At 35.4% G+C, this 26,471-nt stretch overlaps 1 protein-coding gene across 2 annotated transcripts in view; it reads left to right on the top strand.

The window, feature by feature from the left end:
- Window positions 1-25,725, top strand: part of LOC121378396 (dual specificity mitogen-activated protein kinase kinase 6-like) — a 45,647-nt gene extending 19,922 nt beyond the window's left edge. For both annotated transcript variants that reach the window (XM_041506546.1, XM_041506545.1), the window contains exons 2-9: window positions 7,694-7,757; window positions 9,449-9,614; window positions 10,274-10,393; window positions 12,354-12,470; window positions 15,644-15,823; window positions 18,944-19,027; window positions 20,316-20,455; window positions 21,932-25,725. In XM_041506546.1, coding sequence (XP_041362480.1) covers window positions 7,694-7,757; window positions 9,449-9,614; window positions 10,274-10,393; window positions 12,354-12,470; window positions 15,644-15,823; window positions 18,944-19,027; window positions 20,316-20,455; window positions 21,932-22,082 — 1,022 coding nt within the window. In that variant the 3' untranslated portion in view covers window positions 22,083-25,725. The remainder of the gene's footprint in view (window positions 1-7,693; window positions 7,758-9,448; window positions 9,615-10,273; window positions 10,394-12,353; window positions 12,471-15,643; window positions 15,824-18,943; window positions 19,028-20,315; window positions 20,456-21,931) is intronic.
- The last annotated feature ends 746 nt before the right edge of the window (window positions 25,726-26,471 follow it).

Here is a 26,471-nt window from a genome sequence, read left to right as displayed (position 1 = left end):
ATTTAATGACACACTCAACACATTAGCAAGAATAAAGTTTGTTTGATTTAATGACACACTCAACACATTAGCAAGAATAAAGTTTGTTTGATTTAATGACACACTCAACACATTAGCAAGAATAAAGTTTGTTTGATTTAATGACACACTCAACACATTAGCAAGAATAAAGTTTGTTTGATTTAATGACACACTCAACACATTAGCAAGAATAAAGTTTGTTTGATTTAATGACACACTCAACACATTAGCAAGAATAAAGTTTGTTTGATTTAATGACACACTCAACACATTAGCAAGAATAAAGTTTGTTTGATTTAATGACACACTCAACACATTAGCAAGAATAAAGTTTGTTTGATTTAATGACACACTCAACACATTAGCAAGAATAAAGTTTGTTTGATTTAATGACACACTCAACACATTAGCAAGAATAAAGTTTGTTTGATTTAATGACACACTCAACACATTAGCAAGAATAAAGTTTGTTTGATTTAATGACACACTCAACACATTAGCAAGAATAAAGTTTGTTTGATTTAATGACACACTCAACACATTAGCAAGAATAAAGTTTGTTTGATTTAATGACACACTCAACACATTAGCAAGAATCAACACAAGCAAGAATAAAGTTTGTTTGATTTAATGACACACTCAACACATTAGCAAGAATAAGGAAATGTTTGATTTAATGACACACTCAACACATTAGCAAGAATAAGGAAATGTTTGATTTAATGACACACTCAACACATTAGCAAGAATAAGGAAATGTTTGATTTAATGACACACTCAACACATTAGCAAGAATAAAGTTTGTTTGATTTAATGACACACTCAACACATTAGCAAGAATAAGGAAATGTTTGATTTAATGACACACTCAACACATTAGCAAGAATAAGGAAAGTTTGTTTGATTTAATGACACACTCAACACATTAGCAAGAATAAGGAAATGTTTGATTTAATGACACACTCAACACATTAGCAAGAATAAGGAAATGTTTGATTTAATGACACACTCAACACATTAGCAAGAATAAGGAAATGTTTGATTTAATGACACACTCAACACATTAGCAAGAATAAGGAAATGTTTGATTTAATGACACACTCAACACATTAGCAAGAATAAGGAAATGTTTGATTTAATGACACACTCAACACATTAGCAAGAATAAGGAAATGTTTGATTTAATGACACACTCAACACATTAGCAAGAATAAGGAAATGTTTGATTTAATGACACACTCAACACATTAGCAAGAATAAGGAAATGTTTGATTTAATGACACACTCAACACATTAGCAAGAATAAGGAAATGTTTGATTTAATGACACACTCAACACATTAGCAAGAATAAGGAAATGTTTGATTTAATGACACACTCAACACATTAGCAAGAATAAGGAAATGTTTGATTTAATGACACACTCAACACATTAGCAAGAATAAAGTTTGTTTGATTTAATGACACACTCAACACATTAGCAAGAATAAGGAAATGTTTGATTTAATGACACACTCAACACATTAGCAAGAATAAGGAAATGTTTGATTTAATGACACACTCAACACATTAGCAAGAATAAGGAAATGTTTGATTTAATGACACACTCAACACATTAGCAAGAATAAAGTTTGTTTGATTTAATGACACACTCAACACATTAGCAAGAATAAAGTTTGTTTGATTTAATGACACACTCAACACATTAGCAAGAATAAAGTTTGTTTGATTTAATGACACACTCAACACATTAGCAAGAATAAAGTTTGTTTGATTTAATGACACACTCAACACATTAGCAAGAATAAAGTTTGTTTTCTTTAATGACACACTCAACACATTAGCAAGAATAAAGTTTGTTTGATTTAATGACACACTCAACACATTAGCAAGAATAAAGTTTGTTTGATTTAATGACACACTCAACACATTAGCAAGAATAAAGTTTGTTTGATTTAATGACACACTCAACACATTAGCAAGAATAAAGTTTGTTTGATTTAATGACACACTCAACACATTAGCAAGAATAAAGTTTGTTTGATTTAATGACACACTCAACACATTAGCAAGAATAAAGTTTGTTTTATTTAATGACACACTCAACACATTAGCAAGAATAAAGTCTGTTTGATTTAATGACACACTCAACACATTAGCAAGAATAAAGTCTGTTTGATTTAATGACACACTCAACACATTAGCAAGAATAAAGTCTGTTTGATTTAATGACACACTCAACACATTAGCAAGAATAAAGTTTGTTTGATTTAATGACACACTCAACACATTAGCAAGAATAAAGTTTGTTTTATTTAATGACACACTCAACACATTAGCAAGAATAAAGTTTGTTTGATTTAATGACACACTCAACACATTAGCAAGAATAAGGAAATGTTTGATTTAATGACACACTCAACACATTAGCAAGAATAAAGTTTGTTTGATTTAATGACACACTCAACACATTAGCAAGAATAAGGAAATGTTTGATTTAATGACACACTCAACACATTAGCAAGAATAAGGAAATGTTTGATTTAATGACACACTCAACACATTAGCAAGAATAAGGAAATGTTTGATTTAATGACACACTCAACACATTAGCAAGAATAAAGTTTGTTTTATTTAATGACACACTCAACACATTAGCAAGAATAAAGTTTGTTTTCTTTAATGACACACTCAACACATTAGCAAGAATAAAGTTTGTTTGATTTAATGACACACTCAACACATTAGCAAGAATAAAGTTTGTTTGATTTAATGACACACTCAACACATTAGCAAGAATAAAGTTTGTTTTATTTAATGACACACTCAACACATTAGCAAGAATAAAGTTTGTTTGATTTAATGACACACTCAACACTAATGCAAGAATAAAGTTTGTTTTATTTAATGACACCACTAGAGAACATTGATTTATTAATATCAGCTTTGGATGTCAAACATTTGGTAATTCTGACATATAGTCTTTGAGAAGAAACCGGCTACATTTTTCCATTAGTAGCAAGATATCTTTTATATGCACGATCCCACAGACAGGATGGCATACACCATGGCCTTTGGCTGGATGGAGAAATAGCCCAATCGTGATCAATTCTAGACTAACTGCATATCAGGCAAGCACTTTACCACTGGCTGCGTATCATTCCATATTGGCTGCGTATCATTCCATATTGGCTGCGTATCATTCCATATTGGCTACGTATCATTCCATATTGGCTACGTATCATTCCATATTAGCAAGTTTAAACATCTATAATCTGTCACATCCTCCTACAAAAATGTTTTTTGTAAATAATTTCAGTTTAGTTTGAGGTAAGAAGAAAAGTTAAAAGTGTTTTGGAAATAACAAAAAAATAAAAAATAATTGTGCAATTAAGAAAACAATCTGCATAGAAATAAATAACTTGTAAATTCCATAGTATGAAAATAGCTATTCTCTGTGAGGTTGGGCAAGGGGTTGAGTACTTGTCCAATCAGTGCCCCACAACTGGTATATTGAAGGCCATGGTATGTACTGTCCTGTATTGGAAAGTGCATATGAAAGAGCCTTGTTGCTTTTCTGGTAGGAGAAGCCAGTTTGGTAGCAGCCTATTTTCTTTCTGTTTCTCGGCCATATGGTCACATAGCCATATGTTAGACACCACAATTAATAGCCACAGTGTATGTACCTGCTGTGTCATTAAACAAACATTCCTTTACCTTCCTAGAGACTGAGCAATGATTACCATATTCCTTTACATTTGTCATACCCAGACATCACGTTCAGCATGTCACATCCAAACATGTTCACTGTATCACATCCAGACATCACGTTCACATTATGACATCCAGACATCATGTTCACTGTATCACATCCAGACATCACGTTCACATTATGACATCCAGACATGTTCACATTATCACATCCAGAAATCATGTTCACTGTATCACATCCAGACATGTTCACATTATCACATCCAGACATCACGTTCACATTATCACATCCAGACATCACGTTCACATTATCACATCTAGACATCACATTCACATTATCACATCCAAATGTCATGTTTATCGTATCGCATCAAAACATCACATTCACTGTATCTCATCCAAACATCACGTTCACTGTATCACATCCAGACATCATGTTCACCATATCGCACCCAGACATCACATTCACCATATCACATCCAGACATGTTCACCATATCGCATCCAGACATGTTCACCATATCGCACCCAGATATCACATTCACCATATCACATCCAGACATGTTCACCATATCACGTTCACCTTATCACATCCAAAGATCATGTTCACCCTATCATATCCAAAGATCATGTTCACCTTATACCAAGGCATGACATCTAGGTCATAATTTTCATCCCACCCTATCTACTCCATCACATAGTCAGTTTTTCTTTCCATCACAGTCTTTACCAATCATGTATAAGTATAATTTATCCTCTAGTCCAGTCTGTCATATATTTTTGTTTTTTGTTTAACGACACCACTAGAACACATTAATGTATTAATCATCGATGTAAAACATTTTGGTAATTTCGAAATAGTCTTAGAAAGGAAACCCACTACATTTTTCCATTGGTAGCAAGGGCTCTTTTATTTGCACCATCCCACTGGTAGGATAGCACATACCACAGCCTTTGATATACCAGTCCATGGACCAACTGTGCATCAGGTGAGTGCCTTACCACAGGACTATGCGTTCCTCCTCCCTCCCCCCCCCCCCCCCCCCCCCCCCCCCCATCATTATATAGAGTCCATCATTTTCTCCTCTCACATCAGATCAACTCCACCACATCCAACCTTTTACAATCATTTTGACTCTCATGTCCACTCCATCACATCCAGCCTGTTGCAGCTATGATTTTGGCTTAAACTATACATTTCCATTTAAAAAAAATATATATAACAGTCTGGAGATTGGCTAATAGGCATATTAGCCTTATTCAGACTATAATCCCCCCCCCCCCCCCCAATGTCCACTCTGTTAATCCAGCCTGTTAAATTAATATACAGCCTATCATTTTAACCCCTCACATTCACTCTAGCACATACACCTTATTGTTATCATTTTTATTCTTATATGTCCACCCTGTCACTCGCGGCCTCTTCTTGTCACAGCAAATAATGTTCTGCCCTTCATGTCCACACCATCACGACCATTATGTAATGGTAACAGGCTTTGTGTTATTCATGATGTGAAGACATTTCCACTCCATTCCATTACATGAATCTGATTCTCTTGAGTGTTGCTCCTAGATGTATGGCGCCCACTGGCTGTCAGTTCTGTACTGCTCTGGAGTGCTTTTAAACATGGGCTAATTTCATAAGAAAGGTGAAAGCCCCAGATCGCTGTGGCTGGACTGCCCCAGGGGAGGGGGATCCGTGTGGAAATGTCAGACTACAAGGTAGCAGTTCTACATCCATCAAGTGACACTGTGCATTAACGAACTCACTGAAGACAGAAATAGACTCACACTTCTCAGTTTAGCTTGGCTATTTTCATTCATCGCATGTCATATAAATGTTTATGAGAGGGAAGTGGAACTTTTAATACACTTTGTGGTTTTTTGACAGGGCAGTTATAAATTTATAATATCATTTTGTCTACGTTAAGTGGCATATTCCACTGGTGTAGTCTAGACATAGATTACAAGGAAGTACCAAATACCTATAAATTAAGACTTTTTTTAAAAAAAATTGTATAGAGCAATAATTTGTCCCATAGAAATGGTATATGTGTATGTCAGGGCACAACCTCCCTGTCCCATCCCACCCCCACCCCCCATTCCTATGGTCCTGTAACTAAGAGATGACACAGACCTCACCTTTTATAGGGCTCTCTCGCTCTCTCTCTCTCTCTCTCTCTCTCTCTCTCTCTCTCTCTCTCTCTCTCTCTCTCTCTCTCTCTCTCTCTCTCTCTCTCTCTCTCTCTCTCTCTCTCTCTGTGTGTGTGTCTGTCTCTGTCTGTCTCCATCATCCCTTGAGACTAGTTCAAGAAGAGTACTTTAAAGCATATGGTATCAAAATAGTGATACATGTATCGTAAATGGCGACTGATAATCTGTTATGGGAGCAGTTAATATAATTCCCCACAATTTGTTTCAAGGCAAGCTCTGGTGCCACTGGTGAAGCCTAGAGTTTAGTGGGGGGGGGGGTGGGGGTGGGGGGGGGGGTTTAAAATACACACCTGACCTCAATTCTGTTTACAAAATCCTATGAAGTTATATGTGTATTTATCACAAGTGGTGTTTAATATGACAAATATCAGCCAAGTCTGTGTTAATCGGTATTTGTCATTATACCATTTACACAGTTATTATTGGTTAACACTAAAATAGCAAGTAACTTAAAACCAGTGGGTTCTTAAATACTACAGAGGTCAACCTACTTGTATTATTTTTGTTCCTAAACCAGACTATATATTAAGCTGCTTCAACCCTGAGTAATGACAGACAATTTGTGGCGTGGTGCCTTAAGGGGTAACTAGTCCATTGTTACAGTAACTGACATAGATTAGTTCTGAAGGCAATGTTACAGTAACTGTTAGGCTAAAAGTTCTGACATTTTATAGAAGTAATTGACATAGAGGAAATCTGATGATGTTGTTAAAGCCACTCTGACAACCTGTGATATATCATTGATATATCATATCGTAGTTATGTGTTCACTGTTTGGGTTTTTATTGTCTCGATAAACATAATACTTTTCTGGTGCTGATGGCAGAGATGGCATCAACGTTTGCATTAAGCTAAGCAATAAAGGTTCACATTTATTTCCATGTCTCACAAATTATAAGTCGTAGCTCAGTGAAACTTGGTTTTTAGTTGCCCCTTTCAGGGTTCGAACGTAAGAATTTGGCACCCAAGGCATTATTGTTGATTGCTGTGTGTGAAACTGCACACCAACAGCAATTTTGAGCCTGCCTATGGTTATATTTCTTTTAAGTTACTTTTACAGCAAATAGATATGACTAAAAGGTTATTTTGTTGCAAGTAGACATATTTTAATTGTACAAATGTCAAATACTGGCAGATAATGTACACCAGATATATTCATTTTGCTGTCATTGAGGAGTTTTACAGACTAGTAATTTTTATCCAATGGAACAAAAGTGCCATCAGAGATGCTACTCGCCCTCAGCAGTTTACATCTCAACAACAGTAATTGTCGCCGGTGTCTTCGTTAAGTTCAAGCCCTGAACTTTAGAAGTCCTTCACATTGCATGTGGGAAAAAATATTAAATTAATATTTTAATTGAATTTGCACGGCTAGCTCTGGCACTCGCCAAATAATTGCGAATTTTAAAAACAAATGGCGAATTTTATTTTAATTTGGCGAATAAAGTTTATGTAATAATTGTTATTTTGTAATTGTTATGTTAGTTTAAATGGATGATTTGGCTAAGTTTTCTGCTCACTCAGAGCTTGCCCTGATTTGTTTTGTTGAATTTTGTTTTAAGTTTAATTTTTAAAACAATAAATGTTTAATATATATTGAGATGGACATGAATGTAACTGTCAACAACATCAAATAAGTTTGTGGTAGACCAGACATTTGATTCTGTGGGATTTGTGTACAGGCTGAGGCCTGTATTAGTAACACAGTGTTTCATATAATTTTTAACTACTATATTTGTTTCTTTACAGGCAGGGGCCTGAAGAATGCTGGCATCAAAATAAAGATCCCTAATGAGGCCCCTCCTAGCCCCCAGTAAGTGATTTTATATATATATATATATATATGTATTACATGTAGTTACAATGTTTCCATGAAAACATGTTGGTAACATCGCAACAAGCTTTTAATTAATAAATGATGCAGCTAACAAATATTAAAACATTTAAAGTTTAAGTATTAATTATAACATGGTTTTCATGATTTATTAAGACATTAAAAAGTGTTTCAAACATTACATGAATAATGGGGAATTCTTAAATGATAAAACGGGTTTTTGTGGGGGTTTTGTCAAATACATTTTGTACAGTAGGAGGCACTTTTTTCTTTCTTTTTTGTAATTGTGTTCTTATTTTACCATTATGCAACTTATTCAAAAAAGGAACTGTCCTGAGTTTGTTGCCACATTACAATGTTGCCAACTTAAAGAGATGTTTTTTTTATAATTAAAATTACATTTTAAATACATTTTTGTGAATAAAATATCAGTGGCTGTATGTGTGTTAAATGTGTTTCTGATTGTCTTAGTGTTTGTACTAGATCAGAATTTATTTCATTTCCTAGTACAGTGAAACTCCTCTAGACCGGACACACTAGGAATCAAGAAAAAAGTCTGGTATTAAGAGGTATCCGGTTTAGAGAGGTTCTCTTCCATACATATATTCAGAAAGGGGCCGTGGAATTCCTGTTTACAGAGGGTCTGGTCCCTTTCAGTCAATTTCCTCCAACTCTGTCTTCTGAGCTGTCCACACCAATGCCTTCCTGTCTTAATTTCCTCCAGTCTCTGTGTATTTCTCTGCACCCACCTGGCATCCAAGCTGGTCTGACCCACGACACTAAGGACTGCTGGTAGTAGGGGTGTATAGTAGGTGGTTTCAAGTGCCTCTTAACAATGCCAGAAGTAACTGCTGAACACTCCCCAAAGTGGTCAGACTAAGCCCACAGCTAAAAGCTGATGGGGAATGGCAGGTGTATGGCATAGATAGCCACAAGAGACAAGCACCTGCCATGGTTGGAGAGATAAGGACTGGGATGTGGAGTGGACGGTGACAGAAGTTGAACGATAGAAGGAGTAGTCAGATCGGGATGAATGAGATGGAATTCAAAGGAGAGAAAGAAAAACGAGCAGTGGGATAAAAAACAACTAAAAAAACAACAACAACAACATCCGGAATATAAAAAACACATTGTATATACACAAACACTGATATTCTAAAAAAAAGATATTATATTTAGTATGTAATTTTTGTTGTTAAAAGATTTTATTACTCGAAGTATCTTACAACAGCTGCAAACTCAGGACAGTGTCTTTAAGAAAAGTGTAGATGACTTACATTGTGATTGTGTTGCAATATCAGACCTCCTCGACCTGACCTTGACTCGAATAACAAAAGTGTAATTGACTTACATTGTGATTGTTTTGCAATATCAGACCTCCTCGACTGACCTTGACTCGAATAACAAAAGTGTAATTGACTTACATTGTGATTGTGTTGCAATATCAGACCTCCTCGACCTGACCTTGACTCGAATAACAAAAGTGTAATTGACTTACATTGTGATTGTCTTGCAATATCAGACCTCCTCGGCCTGACCTTGACTCGAATAACAAAAGTGTAATTGACTTACATTGTGATTGTGTTGCAATATCAGACCTCCTCGACCTGACCTTGACTCGAATAACAAAAGTGTAGTTGACTTACATTGTGATTGTGTTGCAATATCAGACCTCCGCATCCTGACCTTGACTCGAAGACGACGTTGAAAATCGGAGACAGGACAGTCGAATGTGATGCCACCGACTTGCAACCAATGCATGTTCTCGGCAGAGGAGCATATGGCGTCGTCGAGAAAATGTTACACCGCAAGAGTGGCACGATTCTCGCTGTTAAGGTGGGTAATTTCCCATATTCCGTGAAATTTCTTTTCTTTAATGATATACTAGAACATATTGATTATAATTAATTATCAATGGCTATTGGATGTCAAATGTTTAATAAATGTGGCCACAGATTTTCGAAACGATCTTAGCGCTATGAAATTGTAAAAGCATCCTAGGTTGTGACGTCACCACAGCTCACTCCATACTGACGCCATAGCTTACAATGGTTTTACGATTTCATAGCGCTAATATCACTTCAGAAGTATGGGCCCTGGCACATAGTCTTTAGTTGAAGTTTATTTTGTTTAACGACACCACTAGAGCACATTGATTATAATTAATCATCAACAGCTGTTGGATGTCAAATGTGTGATAATTCTGGTACATTGGCTCATAGTCTTTAGTTAAAGTTTATTTTGTTTAACGACACCACTAGAGCACATTGATTGTAATTAATCATCAACATCTATTGGATGTCAAACGTTTGATCATTCTGGCCTACAAAAATAAACGATTTCACAGTAAATATAGTTTCCCTACTATATGCAACCAACTAAGAAAGTTCTAAAATGTTATCATTTAATGCAATTTAATGTGTTAATTTTAAATATTTAGTACAACACAAATGTGTCCTATTAACACAGATGTCTTCAAATATTTTTGTTTTCAGAGAATAATGGCAACAGTGAACAATATTGAAGAAAAGCGGTTGTTGATGGATTTGGATGTGAACATGAGAAGTGGTTCATGTCCGTATACCGTGCATTTCTATGGTGCTCTCTTTAGAGAGGTATGTTACTTGTCATGGCTACACATCTATGGACCTTTTGTTTCAAGTATAGAGTAATAAACTAAAACAAAATATTACAGTAATGAACTATATATAATACTGCAGTAACATGTAAAATATAATACTGTAGTAATATGTAATACAAATATTGCAGTAAGGCCAGTATTTTTTTATTATTCGGTTTACGAACCCGCCAACGTAAATTTAGCTCAAATAAAATAAAATAAAGTCGTATTTTTCACTGTTATTTATTTTATTTTTTTGCCGCCGACTTTCACAAATAGCTCTAAAGAAAAAAAAAGTTACCATTCTAGTCTATTGTGGCGCATTTCATAAGGTAACAGTGAGAGAAAAAAAATCACCCCTACTGATACACCCTAAATGGGGGGGGGTTTCCCTCCTACCTTTGTGCACAAAAGTTCTTGTTCGTAAACCTAAAAATTAAAAAATACTGGCCTAATATATATTGCAGTAATGTGTAATATATAATACTGTAGTAATATGTGATATATAATACTGCTGTAATATATAATAAACAATATGGTAGTAATATATAATAAATAATACAGTAGTAATATGTAATATATAAACTGACGATCAAAAGAAAGTATACCAATTATTTTTTCAAAGTATTAAAAACAACACAAAACACAAGTTGATGTTATATTTTGAAAGTATAATAATTTGGCGATAAATAAACACGAGTATACTCAATAAAACCCATAAAATGATATCACAGTTCACAACAGCACTAGGGGTGAAATGTGCGATTTCATAAAGGACCACTCATAACGAAGGTGAATACATTTGACCACGAAGAACATGTTTCAATAGCGTGTATGTCCACCACGTGCAAGTATGCAAGCATGGACCCGACGTCGGACAGATTTCCGTCAGTGACAATAAGGTCTGTCCGCTGTTGGCCACAGATACCGCCCCAAACCATCACAGATCCACCACCAAACGGTTCAGTCTCCTGAACACAGCACGGAGCTGTTCTCTATCCTGCACGTCGGTATATCCGAGTCCTGCCATCAGCTCTGAATACCTGGAACCTGCTCTCAGAAAAGAGTACACGTTGCTAGTTCCGATGTTGCCAATGTTGAAACTGACGTGCCCAACGTAAACGTCGAAGTCGATGTTGCCTCGTCAATGTCATCCCTCTGAATGGTCGATAGGCCCTGATACCATGCTGTCGTCGTCGATGACGTACAGTGTGATGACTGATGACATGTCCAAGGCCAGTCGCTGCAGATGATGTCATAGTGAGGAATCTGTTATGTAAGTGTAAGATGCGGAGATGGCGGTCATTGTTGGCTGTTGTAACACGGGGTCTTCCACTTCATGGTCTGTTGGCAGTCCTGCCAGTCACCCTGTAATGCTGTATCAACCTGGTGATCATCAATTTTGTGCAATTCAGGATTGTTGCCACATGGGCATAACTCGCACCCAACTGCACCATACCAATAGCTCTCTCTCTTTCTTCAGCAGTTAGCCGTGCCATGTTCTCTAGTGTTTTACTGTTGACTGAGGCATTTTCTAAGCAATGGCACCCTTTTTTACACCCTTATGTGCAAGAGTATCATGTTTCTCATGCAGTATAAATTTGATGAATAAACTCATTTTGCACGTGCGGCATCGCCTAAACGCAGCAATGTGCGACTATTCGTCATTGATTGCATTATAACGAACAATACTGGAACCTATCTAACCTTCCATGAACGTGTATTGTGTTTATTTATAATAAAAATAATTGGTATACTTTCTTTTGATCGTCAGTTTAGTACTGCTGTAATATATAATAAATAATATGGTAGTAGTATATAATAAATGATATGGTAGTAATATGTAATACATAATATTGCAGTAATATGTAATACATAATACTTCAGTATTGTAGTAATATATAATGCTGCAATAATATGTAATGTCTATAATGCATTTTTGTATATTGTTGCAGGGTGATGTTTGGATCTGCATGGAGGTGATGGAAACATCACTAGATAAATTCTATAAAAAGATTTATGCAAATGGCGAAACGATACCTGAGGAAGTTCTAGCCAAAATAGCATTTTCTGTAAGTTTAATGATATCTTTTTGCTTTATAATGATACTAATTAAAGATGTGTGAAACAAGTATTATTAACTAACTTTATAGTGATATTATTAACTAACTTAATAGTGATACTAATTGAAGATGTGTGAAAGAAGTATTATTAACTAACTTTATAGTGATACTAATTGAAGATGTGTGAAACAAGTATTATTAACTAACTTTATAGTGATATTATTAACTAACTTTATAGTGATACTAATTGAAGATGTGTGAAAGAAGTATTATTAACTAACTTAATAGTGATACTAATTGAAGATGTGTGAAACAAGTATTATTAACTAACTTTATAGTGATACTAATTGAAGATGTGTGAAAGAAGTATTATTAACTAACTTTATAGTGATACTAATTGAAGATGTGTGAAACAAGTATTATTAACTAACTTTATAGTGATACTAATTGAAGATGTGTGAAAGAAGTATTATTAACTAACTTTATAGTGATACTAATTGAAGATGTGTGAAAGAAGTATTATTAACTAACTTTATAGTGATACTAATTGAAGATGTGTGAAAGAAGTATTATTAACTAACTTGATATGAAGAGTGATATTATTAACTAACTTTATAGTGATATTATTAACTAACTTTATAGTGATACTAATTGAAGATGTGTGAAACAAGTATTATTAACTAACTTTATAGTGATACTAATTGAAGATGTGTGAAACAAGTATTATTAACTAACTTTATAGTGATACTAATTGAAGATATGTGAAACAAGTATTATTAACTAACTTTATAGTGATATTATTAACTAACTTTATAGTGATACTAATTGAAGATGTGTGAAACAAGTATTATTAACTAACTTTATAGTGATACTAATTGAAGATGTGTGAAAGAAGTATTATTAACTAACTTTATAGTGATACTAATTGAAGATGTGTGAAAGAAGTATTATTAACTAACTTTATAGTGATACTAATTGAAGATGTGTGAAACAAGTATTATTAACTAACTTTATAGTGATACTAATTGAAGATGTGTGAAAGAAGTATTATTAACTAACTTTATAGTGATATTATTAACTAACTTTATAGTGATATTATTAACTAACTTTATAGTGATACTAATTGAAGATGTGTGAAACAAGTATTATTAACTAACTTTATAGTGATACTAATTGAAGATGTGTGAAACAAGTATTATTAACTAACTTTATAGTGATACTAATTGAAGATGTGTGAAAGAAGTATTATTAACTAACTTTATAGTGATACTAATTGAAGATGTGTGAAACAAGTATTATTAACTAACTTTATAGTGATATTATTAACTAACTTTATAGTGATACTAATTGAAGATGTGTGAAACAAGTATTATTAACTAACTTTATAGTGATATTATTAACTAACTTTATAGTGATACTAATTGAAGATGTGTGAAAGAAGTATTATTAACTAACTTTATAGTGATACTAATTAAAGATGTGTGAAACAAGTATTATTAACTAACTTTATAGTGATACTAATTGAAGATGTGTGAAACAAGTATTATTAACTAACTTTAAAGGAATAGAAGGAAGTTGCAAATAGGTGTTTGGTTTTATACTAAGACTTTGGGAAAGAATTCTCTTCTTTGTTGAGGGAAAACAAAATAACAGAAATGCTATATTTTTATGCACAATTTGTAGAAGCATTGGTCAAGATATAATAAAGAGCAAATACCAGATCTGACCATTTATGGGGAACTATCACTCTTGTACCCCAGCAGTCCAAGGAGAGTCATTTCCAGGTCCCCTTATGGTATCAGTATGGCAATACATGTACCTTAAATAGCTCGGCATACTCTTAAAGGTTTGTTCACAAGGTCTGCAATACATGTACCTTAAATAGCTCGGCATACTCTTAAAGTTTTGTTCACAAGGTCTGCAATACATACTCATTTTTGAGAACGCCTTCTGCTACATGGAGAATGAAAAAATATTTTTTTGACAATGTGTTGTACGTTTGTACTGTTGTAAGATTTGTGTTATAGACTTGAGTCTTTTGTCACTATTTACACTCCCGAGTTCAAGGTCATACTTATAGACTTAACTCTTTCTGTCTGCAGGTGGTTCAGATGTTACACTATCTACACTCCTGAGTTGAAGGTCATACTTATAGACTTGACCCTTTTTGTCTGCAGGTGGTTCAGATGTTACACTATCTACACTCCTGAGTTGAAGGTCATACTTATAGACTTGACCCTTTTTGTCTGCAGGTGGTTCAGATGTTTGCAGGTGGTTCAGATGTTACACTATCTACACTCTGAGTTCAAGGTCATACTTATAGACTTGACTCTTTTTGTCTGCAGGTGGTTCAGACGTTGCACTATCTACACTCCTGAGTTGAAGGTCATACTTATAGACTTGACCCTTTTTGTCTGCAGGTGGTTCAGATGTTACACTATCTACACTCCTGAGTTGAAGGTCATACTTATAGACTTGACCCTTTTTGTCTGCAGGTGGTTCAGATGTTTGCAGGTGGTTCAGATGTTACACTATCTACACTCTGAGTTCAAGGTCATACTTATAGACTTGACTCTTTTTGTCTGCAGGTGGTTCAGACGTTACACTATCTACACTCCGAGTTCAAGGTCATACTTATAGACTTGACTCTTTTTATCTGCAGGTGGTTCAGACGTTGCACTATCTACACTCCTGAGTTCAAGGTCATACTTATAGACTTGACTCTTTTTGTCTGCAGGTGGTTCAAATGTTACACTATCTACACTCCGAGTTCAAGGTCATACTTATAGACTTGACTCTTTTTATCTGCAGGTGGTTCAGACGTTGCACTATTTACACTCCAAGATTTGTTTTCTAGATGACTGTTTTGTCTGCAGGTGGTTCAGGCATTACACTATCTACACTCTGAGTTAAAAGTTATAGTTATAGACTTGACTGTTTTGTCTGCAAGTGGTTCAGGCGTTAAACTATCTACACTCTGAGTTAAAAGTCATACTTATAGTTATAGACTTGACTGTTTTATCTGCAGGTGGTTCAGGCGTTACACTATCTACACTGAGTTAAAAGTCATACTTATAGTTATAGACTTGACTGTTTTATCTGCAGGCGGTTCAGGCATTACACTATCTACACTGAGTTAAAAGTCATACTTATAGTTATAGACTTGACTGTTTTATCTGCAGGTGGTTCAGGCGTTACACTATTTACACTCAGAGTTGAAGGTGATACACAGAGACGTGAAGCCATCAAACATCCTCATCAATCGGCAGGGAGAAGTGAAAATCTGTGACTTCGGCATCAGCGGCCACCTGGTCGATTCCATAGCTCGAACAAAGGAGGCTGGGTGCAAGCCGTACATGGGAGTAAGTCTTTTTTCTCAACAGGTCTCATTTCTTGTCCACTTAACCTAACCTCAGACTAATGACATTTTGGCAGCTGGGTTGTTTCAGGGGGAAATGCCATTTCTTTGAGGTCAGGTTAAGTATGCATGAACAAAAAAAATGATCCAAGTCTTCTACATTGTTTTCACTTGTCAGAAATAAGTAATGGGGGTGGTAGAGTGACCACCTCAGGTGTAATGGGTCATAGGATCGATCACCCTCAGTGGACTGGGGTTTTCCCCAATCCTTTTCAGTGCCCCCAAGGTTATTACATTATAGACCATAAGAAAGTGCATGTATATGTAGCTTATATGGAAGCAGCAGGTTTCACCCTTTCTCTTAGCCAAGTGTCAAAATAACCACAAGTGAGACACAAAATAGCTGTAGTTTAATATTTAATAATGAGGTGTCATGAAACAAATATTCCTTTCACTCTCTCTCATTATCCAGAAAATGTCGAAATAACCTTAGCATAGACACCAACTAGCTGTAATTTAATATGTCCTGAGGTGTCATGAAACAAATATTCCTCCCTTCCCCAAATCCCTCCCTCCCTCCCTCTCTATTCACTCTCTCTCTCTCTCTCTCTCTCTCTCTCTCTCTCTCTCTCTCTCTCTCGCACTCTCTCTCGCACTCTCTCTCGCACTCTCTCGCACTCCCTCTCTCTCTCTCTCTCTCTCTCTCTCTCTCTCTCTCTGTCTCTGTCTCTGTGTGTGTGTTTGTGCTTTTGTGTGTGTCTCTGTCTCTGTCTCTCTCTCTCTCTCTCTCTCTCTCTCTCTCTCTCTCTCTCTCTCTCTCTCTCTCTCTCTCTCTCTGTCTCTCACTCTCTCTCTCACTCACTCACTATCTAGACCATATGTGCTTTTCCAGACCATACACTAAAATTTCAAATTCCACAATTAAATGCCTTCTTAATTCATTGTAATAATATTTTACACCGATATGTAAATCAATAATTACAAAAATGCCCCATAAAAGTATTAAAACATCACTCCCGTAAAACACTGCAGAAAACGACCGAGTAAAATTCTCAGTAAAAACATTTGCCTGTAAATAGCTATGACGTCATGAAGGGAACTCACTTCACAGAAACCTACCACAAGATGACTTCCAGCGCAAGCGAAAGTGGGACCGATAGCGACTGTCAAGCTCAATTATCATGCGATTCTTCTTTCGATGATGAATAGTGTAGTGATGACGACTGGACTAATATTTCTGCAACACAACAAATAATGCCGTATCAGTTTGAACCTGGAACATCTTCCGAAGAACCACCGGCCTGACAGATGACGATAAAAATGGTCGTGGGGACAGCTTACCACTAATTTACAACTTTTATTCTTGTTTTGTTCTTTAGCTTTTCATGCGAATTATTTTGCTACACTGTATGTTCTAATACTTGTGATGTAGAAAAGACGATGAATTCTACGAGTCAAGTGGACCCGATATCGGTAATTTTAAGAAATAACCAAAAACAACTTTTATTCCGTCCCATCCCTCTATAAAGATGGGTTTTTTGTGAATAATTTCAGTTTGATTTGACGTAAAAAAGAAAGGAAAAAAAAGTAAAAGTGTTTTGGAAATAACAAATAAAATACTATTTTTTGTGTGCAGTTGTGAAAACAGTCGGCTCAGAAATAAATAACTTATAGTACATTTCATAGTATGAAAAAAGGTGTTCTCTGTGGGAAGGTATAGTAAAATGAATTTAATGTATTTATAGTCTGTCTCATACTATGGAATTTACAAGTTATTTATTTCTGAGCCGATTGTTTTCTAAGTTGCATACAAAAATAGCATTTTTAAAAATGTATTTATTTATTTTTTATTTACAAAACCCCCCCCAAAACAAACATTAACTTAGATACTACTTGTCTGAACTTTATTGTTAATGAAAATGTTCTCGAACTGTAAAGAAAAACCTCACAAATGAACCAGATGCAAACGACAACAAATCTGATCTGGTTGATTGCACGAACCGTGCATGAGAAAACAAACTGGCCGGAGTTGGAAGCATAACGCAGTTTGGGACATTGACGATATGCACCCCAAGGTCGTTTCGAAGTGGATGGCGTCGGCTTGTTGTCATTTGTTTTGTGCCGCAGAAAAATTGTTGGTACGGCATCTTTTTTTAAAAGCCATAACACATGGTATTCCCATATCTCGCTTAAGCCGACAAGCCAGTTCGGACGAATCGAAACTAAAGCGTGTGCTGTCGCAATGGTCTCCGGCATTTTGTTCCTGTCTAGTCTTTCCACGTTGGTTTAATCAAATTCACACACAGCTTTCTCACAGCAACATTACTAGGAAATGCGTGAAGGCTAAATTTATCGGCTTTCGTATTGCTACAGCCACCAACAACACACCGTTTAACCATAATAAACACACAAGAAGCGATGAACAATGGCGCCGACTATCAAAAGGAGTTCCCTTCGTGACATCACGGATCAAATCTTACGGAAATTCCCGAAACGAATTCAGCTGGTTCTGTTTTTCAGGGGAATATTTTTAAATGGAAAATATACCGGTATATAATTTTGTTATAATTTTTGTTATAATTTTCTAATCATATTAAATAATATGTTGATTGATATGGAGCAGCATTTTAAAATGTGCTGAGGTGTTATTAAACAAATATTCATTTCTTTTCCTCTGTCTCACTATCTAAACTAAGTGTTGAAAAAACCATATGTTAGACATCAAATAGCCGTAGCTTAACATGTGCTAAGGTTTTGTTAAATAAATTCCTCTTTTTCTATCCTGTATGTATAAAAATGATAGCCTGTATCTTCCAGACTACAAACTTTCTATACCGAGTTAATCAATGGTTTCAGTAAATGTGACATTTTTGTCCGTTTATAAGATTCTTAATTATTTTATACAACAATGTATTGCAGTCTAATGTAATCTTTATTTCATCCCTCATATATGTTTAATACAATATTCTAGGTATGTTTTGGAGGTAGAATAAGTTTATTTAGTTATGTGTATGTATTTCGATGAAATACATTGTGCTCATTTTAATTAAAAAAACATATATGTTTAAATTTATGGTATGTCATGTTCACAAACCAGTTTGTTAATGTTCATGTTTGTTTTCAGCCTGAGAGAATCAACCCTGATCCTTCTGTTCAAGGTCAAGGCTACGACATTAGATCTGATGTGTGGAGTTTAGGAATTACTATGGTAAGTAATAGAGGTCTCTGTTTAAGGTCAAGGTTACGACAATAGATCTGATGTGTGGAGTTTAGGAATTACTATGGTAAGTAATAGAGGTCTCTGTTTAAGGTCAAGGTTACGACAATAGATCTGATGTGTGGAGTTTAGGAATTACTATGGTAAGTAATAGAGGTCTCTGTTTAAGGTCAAGGTTACGACAATAGATCTGATGTGTGGAGTTTAGGAATTACTATGGTAAGTAATAGAGGTCTCTGTTTAAGGTCAAGGTTACGACAATAGATCTGATGTGTGGAGTTTAGGAATTACTATGGTAAGTAATAGAGGTCTCTGTTTAAGGTCAAGGTTACGACAATAGATCTGATGTGTGGAGTTTAGGAATTATTATGGTAAGTAATAGAGTTTATGACATTAGATTTGATGTGTTGAGCTTATTAATTACCGTAGTAAGATCAGGAGCCTTTGCACTCGCCAAAATCAGATCGGAATCACTAACTGAAATAGTAATCTTGCATTCAAAACCAACACTATCCTAAAATTAATTTTGACTGATGGTAATATGTGGGTTTTTGGGGGGAAAAGACATTTCTGTAGTGTTTGAAATGACAATGAAAATAGAAAAACACTGAAAATTGTAGTTTTTCCTTGTTATACCATTTTGAAGTTTTATTCATATCACAAAATCCAGAATCGATCCAAACATTCTCTGTGAACATTGGGCATAAACTATTGTTATAGATCTGTCAAAATTAGCTCTTGTACAAGAAAACCTTGTGCAATATTTGTAATAAAATTATTTAAACCAGTGACGGTAATTCAAAGAGTTTGCAACATGAAATATTCTTGTTATTCTATCAGTGGCATGAAGTAGGCTTGCTCTGTTGAGTTGGGCTCACTCTGTAAATAGTGTATCCTTGTAGCACTTACATTTTTCAGCCCAAATACAGGTCACAGGATTTCATGGGAAACACGTTTTTGGTTCCGTGCCTTGTGATCATTGGAACCCATCGGAAACTGTTTTTTTTCAAAAATAATTATATATATATTATTTTCAATGAATAGTCATACTCGATATAATAATCATGGTGAAAATAATTTTGCTTCTGTGATTTTACCGACACGGTACTGGAAGGAATTGTTTTCGTAAAATCGGAGGCCCTGCAAATATGTGCACTGCTCGAGTTAATTTAAATATGGTTTGAGTGTGCTGATCCTCCATTGATTCAGTTAGCTTGTTATCATATGGTGTAGTTATGCTGATCCTTCTCTACATTGATTCCAATTTGCTTGTTTTCAGATTGAGTTGGCAACAGGAGTGTTCCCGTTCTCCAGCTGGAAAACACCGTTTGACCAGATAAAACAGGTCGTAATGGAACCCCCTCCACAGCTACCCCCCAACAGGTTTAGCCAGGAGTTTGAGTACTTCATTGTCAACTGGTAAGCAGACGGAATCCTCTTGTAAAGAAACAAACAATAAAACAGTTTACTCTTCAACAAGTAGACGATATACTGATAATGATGTAGATTAGAACTCTTTTTCCTTTGAAGGTAGAAATGGTGTATTCTTTGTCGTCTGAAGGTCAAGATGATGAACTCTTTTATGTGAACTCCAAATGGTCATTATGTGTAACTCTTTTATTGAATGAAGGTCAGAATGTTTCAACTCTTTATCACATGAAGGTAAGAATGTGTAACTTTTTTTTCTCTAAAGTTAACCATGGTGAAATTTATCATGTGAAATTCAGAATGGTGAACTCCCTTTGTCTCATGAAGGTAAGAATGGTGAACTCCCTTTATCTCATGAAGGTCAGAATGGTGAACTCCCTTTGTCTCATGAAGGTAAGAATGGTGAACTCCCTTTATCTCATGAAGGTCAGAATGGTGAACTCCCTTTATCTCATGAAGGTCAGAATGATGAACTCCCTTTATCTCATGAAGGTAAGAATGGTGAACTCCCTTTATCTCATGAAGGTCAGAATGATGAACTCCCTTTATCTCATGAAGGTAAGAATGATGAACTCCCTTTATCTCATGAAGGTCAGAATGGTGAACTCCCTTTATCTCATGAAGGTCAGAATGATGAACTCCCTTTATCTCATGAAGGTAAGAATGGTGAACTCCCTTTATCTCATGAAGGTCAGAATGGTGAACTCCCTTTATCTCATGAAGGTCAGAATGGTGAACTCCCTTTATCTCATGAAGGTCAGAATGGTGAACTCCCTTTATCTCATGAAGGTCAGAATGGTGAACTCCCTTTATCTCATGAAGGTCAGAATGGTGAACTCCCTTTATCTCATGAAGGTAAGAATGATGAACTCCCTTTATCTCATGAAGGTCAGAATGGTGAACTCCCTTTATCTCATGAAGGTCAGAATGGTGAACTCCCTTTATCTCATGAAGGTAAGAATGGTGAACTCCCTTTATCTCATGAAGGTCAGAATGGTGAACTCCCTTTATCTCATGAAGGTCAGAATGGTGAACTCCCTTTATCTCATGAAGGTAAGAATGATGAATGGAGAGGAATGTTTTCTAAATCGGTTTGTTTTGATTTTGGCATTTTTTTTTGCTGCCACTAGCTGATGATTGGCATCTGTCAATGTTTGTGGTTAGTTCTTCTTCCCTGATGACTTGCAGTATTTCATAAATCAAATATTGATTTTATTCAGCAACTAACAAAATAGGCATCCGGAAAATGTATACAAAATGTTCTGAATATCCTCCCTTCTTGGTAGCAGGAATACAAAATCAGTCAACACTTTCATTTTGATTAAAGACTCTAGTTTTTAGATTTCATCAATTGTGTGGAGAGAATTTAGTTCCCAGGTGTCATGAAATACTGTTTACTGTAGTACTGTACATTTTATGTTTCGTACCACTGTTACTTAGCTATGTTTGTTTGTTTTTTTCCATCAGCCTGAAGAAAGAGTACAAGGAACGTCCCAACTACATGGAGTTGATGCAATACGCATTTGTGAAGCGTGGCGAGGAGCAGGTTATTGACATGGCCAGCTACGTGTGTGGCGTGCTCGACAAATACGGTGACCTCAACGAGACCGGGAAGTGATGACGACCTCATGACCTTACGCCTCGAATACAATCATCTCAACACATCGCAGTTAATACGGAGTCATTCCATACAGGCTGGTGTGATAAACGTGATAACACACTACATATCCGTGTGTGCCTGGGTTCAGACACGCACATGTCTTCAACAGGAATAGAAACTTGTACAGAGATTCAGTCGCAGATGAATGCTAATTGTACAGAGTAACTACAGATGAATATATTAATTGTTGTACAAAGACTCGAGTTACAAATATTAATTGTCTAAGAGTAATGGACAGATGAGAATATATTAATTGTACAAAGACTCTCAAGTTACAGATATCAGTTATAAAGAGTAACGGACAGATGTATATTAATTGTACAAAGACTTGGTTACAAATGGATATATTAGTTGTACAAAGACTCATTTGCAAGTGACTGAAACTGTGTGATGGCCGAATGTGAGACAAGTTAGAAAATTAGAGCAAGGCTGGAGTCTTACTTCACCACCGTTAAATCATGTGCCTCTTGAGACGCGACTTTTACTGGTGTATATAGATGAGCTTTCAACGGAACAAGTTTCCAAACATTTATTATGAAATTTTATATAACACAAAGTCTATTTTTAATGCTGCTTTTATATCCTGTACATACATAAAATATATATAAAAAGACATATTTAACTCGAAGTTAGTCTTTTGACTTTATTGATATCTTAGCAGGTTATAGCCGTTTATATTTGCTGCTAGCACGGCACATCTAAAAACTGACAAAAAGAACATTCTTGAGTAATTCGATGTCTTGGCTAATAATAACCATGTATATAGAGTAAATACACCAATAAAATCTTTCTAACTCTCAGTGAAACACATATGATGTTTGAAAAGTTTCAGATTAAAATTAAATTTAGATAAAGCTGAAAGGACACACTAATGAAATTTATCTACTTTTCAGTTGGTACACCTGTAAATTCCTGCAACTGTTTGAATAGGTTACGTAAGGCTGTTTATACTGCATAATTTATCAAATTATCACATTTAAATGTTTTGTGTACATTGTAATTATGTGTTAGATGAAGATCAAAGCATTAAGTTGTTGACATGTAAATATTGTTATGGTTTTGTTTGGTTCGGTGTGCAAACACAGTAAGGCGCAACAAGACTGGATGATTTAACATGCCAAAACTGAAATTTTTACCAATAATCATGCATCAAGTGGTTTGAGTGTATGTGTGTAGTTATTTATCAAATGTAAATACTTTGTACATATTAAATGAATTAATTGATTTTTAGTTAATAAAACTTTTAAATGTGTAAATAATATTTAATAATTTTGAAAGTATTGGCTATTGTGTTTAACAGTTACGGCAGACCCGTGTGAAGTTGTCAGTAATAAACTCTCATTAACTGTGGGACCATTGAACAATTACATAATGCAAAATGAAATTCAAATCTCTTTGCTGTAGAAATTTTATACATACAATAACAAAATACTTTCCCGAGGAAATTTGGTACAGTAACAACTAAATAAATACCCAATAATTATTTTTTTAATATAAATTTATAATTAAAATTTTCAACTGCTTTTGTGAATTTTGGTCTGAAAACTCAGGCATTTTTTAAAAACCTCCACCCATCTAACTTTCTTTTAACACTTGTCAACACTAACACTACCACTAATGTAATTTGACAAACATTATTTTATTGTTTGTATTTCCATTTGGATTTCTTTGGAAATAAATACTAGATTAAAAAAATCATGTTAATGAACAAAATAACCATGACCATTTGCATATGATATTATTATTAACTCTTGCCAAACATCAATCTCCCTCCCCAATAATGTTTTATAAGGGCACAATACTCAACGAGCTTTATGTAATTGTTGAATGGTCCCTAACATTTCAAAGAATACTTTATTAGTGTAGAAAAACTATGTGGCAAAGGAAGCCCCAATTTTTCAAGCTATTTGCTCGAATTGTTTAATCAATTCATACTTTTAATCAGACTGTGTTATATCATTAGTAGCTAAGACATTTATCTGTAAATATTTAAAAAAACAAAACCCAGAAAAACATATTTATATATTTTAAAATATTTTATTTTGTTTTGCTTTTGGTTGCATTTGCTGTTGTATTTATTTTCCTGTTGTTAAGTTAGTACATTTGATTACTCTGTATGTTGTGGAGAAGATGCTGGTGAAATGTTTTTGTTTTGTTAATCACATTTAGAGGTCCGTGTCACCTTGCATCTCACCACAGCACCTGAAGTGATTGGTGTACATCTACGCCCTGTCTTAGATCAGACTACATTATGCGATTAGTTGCACGTCATCAAATCGTACTTTAGAGGTCCGTGTCACCTTGCATCTCACCACAGCACCTGAAGTGATTGGTGTACACCTACGCCCTGTCTTAGATCAGACTACATTATGCGATTAGTTGCACGTCATCAAATCGTACTTTAGAGGTCCGTGTCACCTTGCATCTCACCACAGCACCTGAAGTGATTGGTGTACACCTACGCCCTGTCTTAGATCAGACTACATTATGCGATTAGTTGCACATCATCAAATCGTACTTTAGAGGTCCGTGTCACCTTGCATCTCACCACAGCACCTGAAGTGATTGGTGTACACCTACGCCCTGTCTTAGATCAGACTACATTATGCGATTAGTTGCACGTCATCAAATCGTACTTTGAGAACACCTTAATCTTTAGTCTAATACTTTCCGAATTTTGTAATCACATAATGAGAACGCTGCTTAAGGGGTACAAATTTTGAAATACTAGTATTTGGACTGGCCTTGAAGCTAGAAGCCTATAGAATTTGACTCTTGTTATTATTGTAACTAATGTATATGCAATATTTGTAAATCATCACGAAAAAACAATAGGATTGGGGGGGGGGGGGGTCACTTGGTTTATGGGTCTGTCATCCCTAAATATAAAATTTTAAGAGAAAAATTAAATTAACATTAGAAAATAGGAACTCATTTAAATTATACTGGTCCCCAGCAAGTTCTATTCATCAGGGGCAAGTGTTAATTTTTACACTTAGTATAAACGGTGCAGACATTCTCAGTGATGGTTTAACGTTAACTATTTACTACGTAAGATTTCAGATGAGGCGAGGTAGATTTACATTATCTCTGGGAAAGGGCGAGTATCAGTGATATCGCCTATTAAGGGATTTTCAGTCGGGGGGGGGGGGGGGGGGGGGAGTTGTTAAGAGATGCCTTTCCCATGGCCATCTGCTGTGGATGGCTTCAGTTGGGGCTGTAACAGTATCATATCACCTATATGGGTGGGAGTGGTCAAGAGATGCCTTTCCCATGGCCATCTGCTGTGGATGGCTTCAGTTGGTGCTGTAACAGTATCATATCACCTATATGGGTGGGAGTGGTCAAGAGATGCCTTCCACGTGGCCATCTGCTGTGGATGGTTTTACGTGGGGCTGTAACAGTATCACATCACCTGTATGAAGGGGGGGTGGAGTTATTAAGAGATGCCTTTCCCGTGGCCATCTGCTGTGGATGGCTTCAGATGGGGTTTAACAGAATCACATCACCTGTATTATGTAGTTGTAGAATTGTTTGTGCTCCAGTCAGGTGTAAAAATACTTATCAACTTGTTTGAATAAATGAGCACTAATTCTTCTAAGCATTGCAGTTTCTTTTATTTTTTGTGTTGTATATTCCATTTTTTAAAGATCACCTGATATTGTTCTTGTGATAGGACAATTCAACACATAGTCTTGTCATAATATTGATTATTACATATGTGGGAAAATTAATTTGGGGACCGGCGACGTCTCTTCGATGGACAGCAGACTTCCTGGTGAGAACAGCACTGGATGGAAGGAAATGGTTCATTTAACAATACACTCATTTTATTTATGGTTATATGGCGTCGGGAACAGGACTGGAAGTCTGAGAATAGCTTTGGGATCGCAGAAGAAGAATGGTTTATCATGAAATAAATGTGCAATAGGTCCATTTTTTGTGTATGGTTTTTGATGCAGAATAAGTGCAGTTGGGCAACTTAGAACTGCACTGAGCATCTGGATAACCAAAAACTGCATACGTGGAAAATGGCCCTTATAGGACAATAAAACATTGAGTTATTTGGTATCCAAAATATAGCTATTTCAACATTTGGTGAAAAAAAGAGTAAACTTGCCAATCTTTATTTTCCACTTCAGGGACAAACACAGAATAATTCATCCTTTTGAGCATTATATCACTAAGCTATAGCCCATCTGGGGAAAGGGTAACAAAAACAATGGATTTGTTTTGGTAAATTGAGCATTTTTCCATTTTATTCAAAATATGAACGTGTCAGCAAGACAACTTTTCAGTATTGGTGTTCCGTCCCAATACATTTGGCATAAGCAAAAGATAGAACTC

Source organism: Gigantopelta aegis, chromosome 8 (assembly GCF_016097555.1).
Source record: "Gigantopelta aegis isolate Gae_Host chromosome 8, Gae_host_genome, whole genome shotgun sequence".
In the NCBI taxonomy this organism is placed as follows: domain Eukaryota; kingdom Metazoa; phylum Mollusca; class Gastropoda; order Neomphalida; family Peltospiridae; genus Gigantopelta; species Gigantopelta aegis.
The sequence above is the reverse complement of the archived record's forward strand: the minus strand, read 5'-3'. Positions and strand labels throughout refer to the sequence as shown.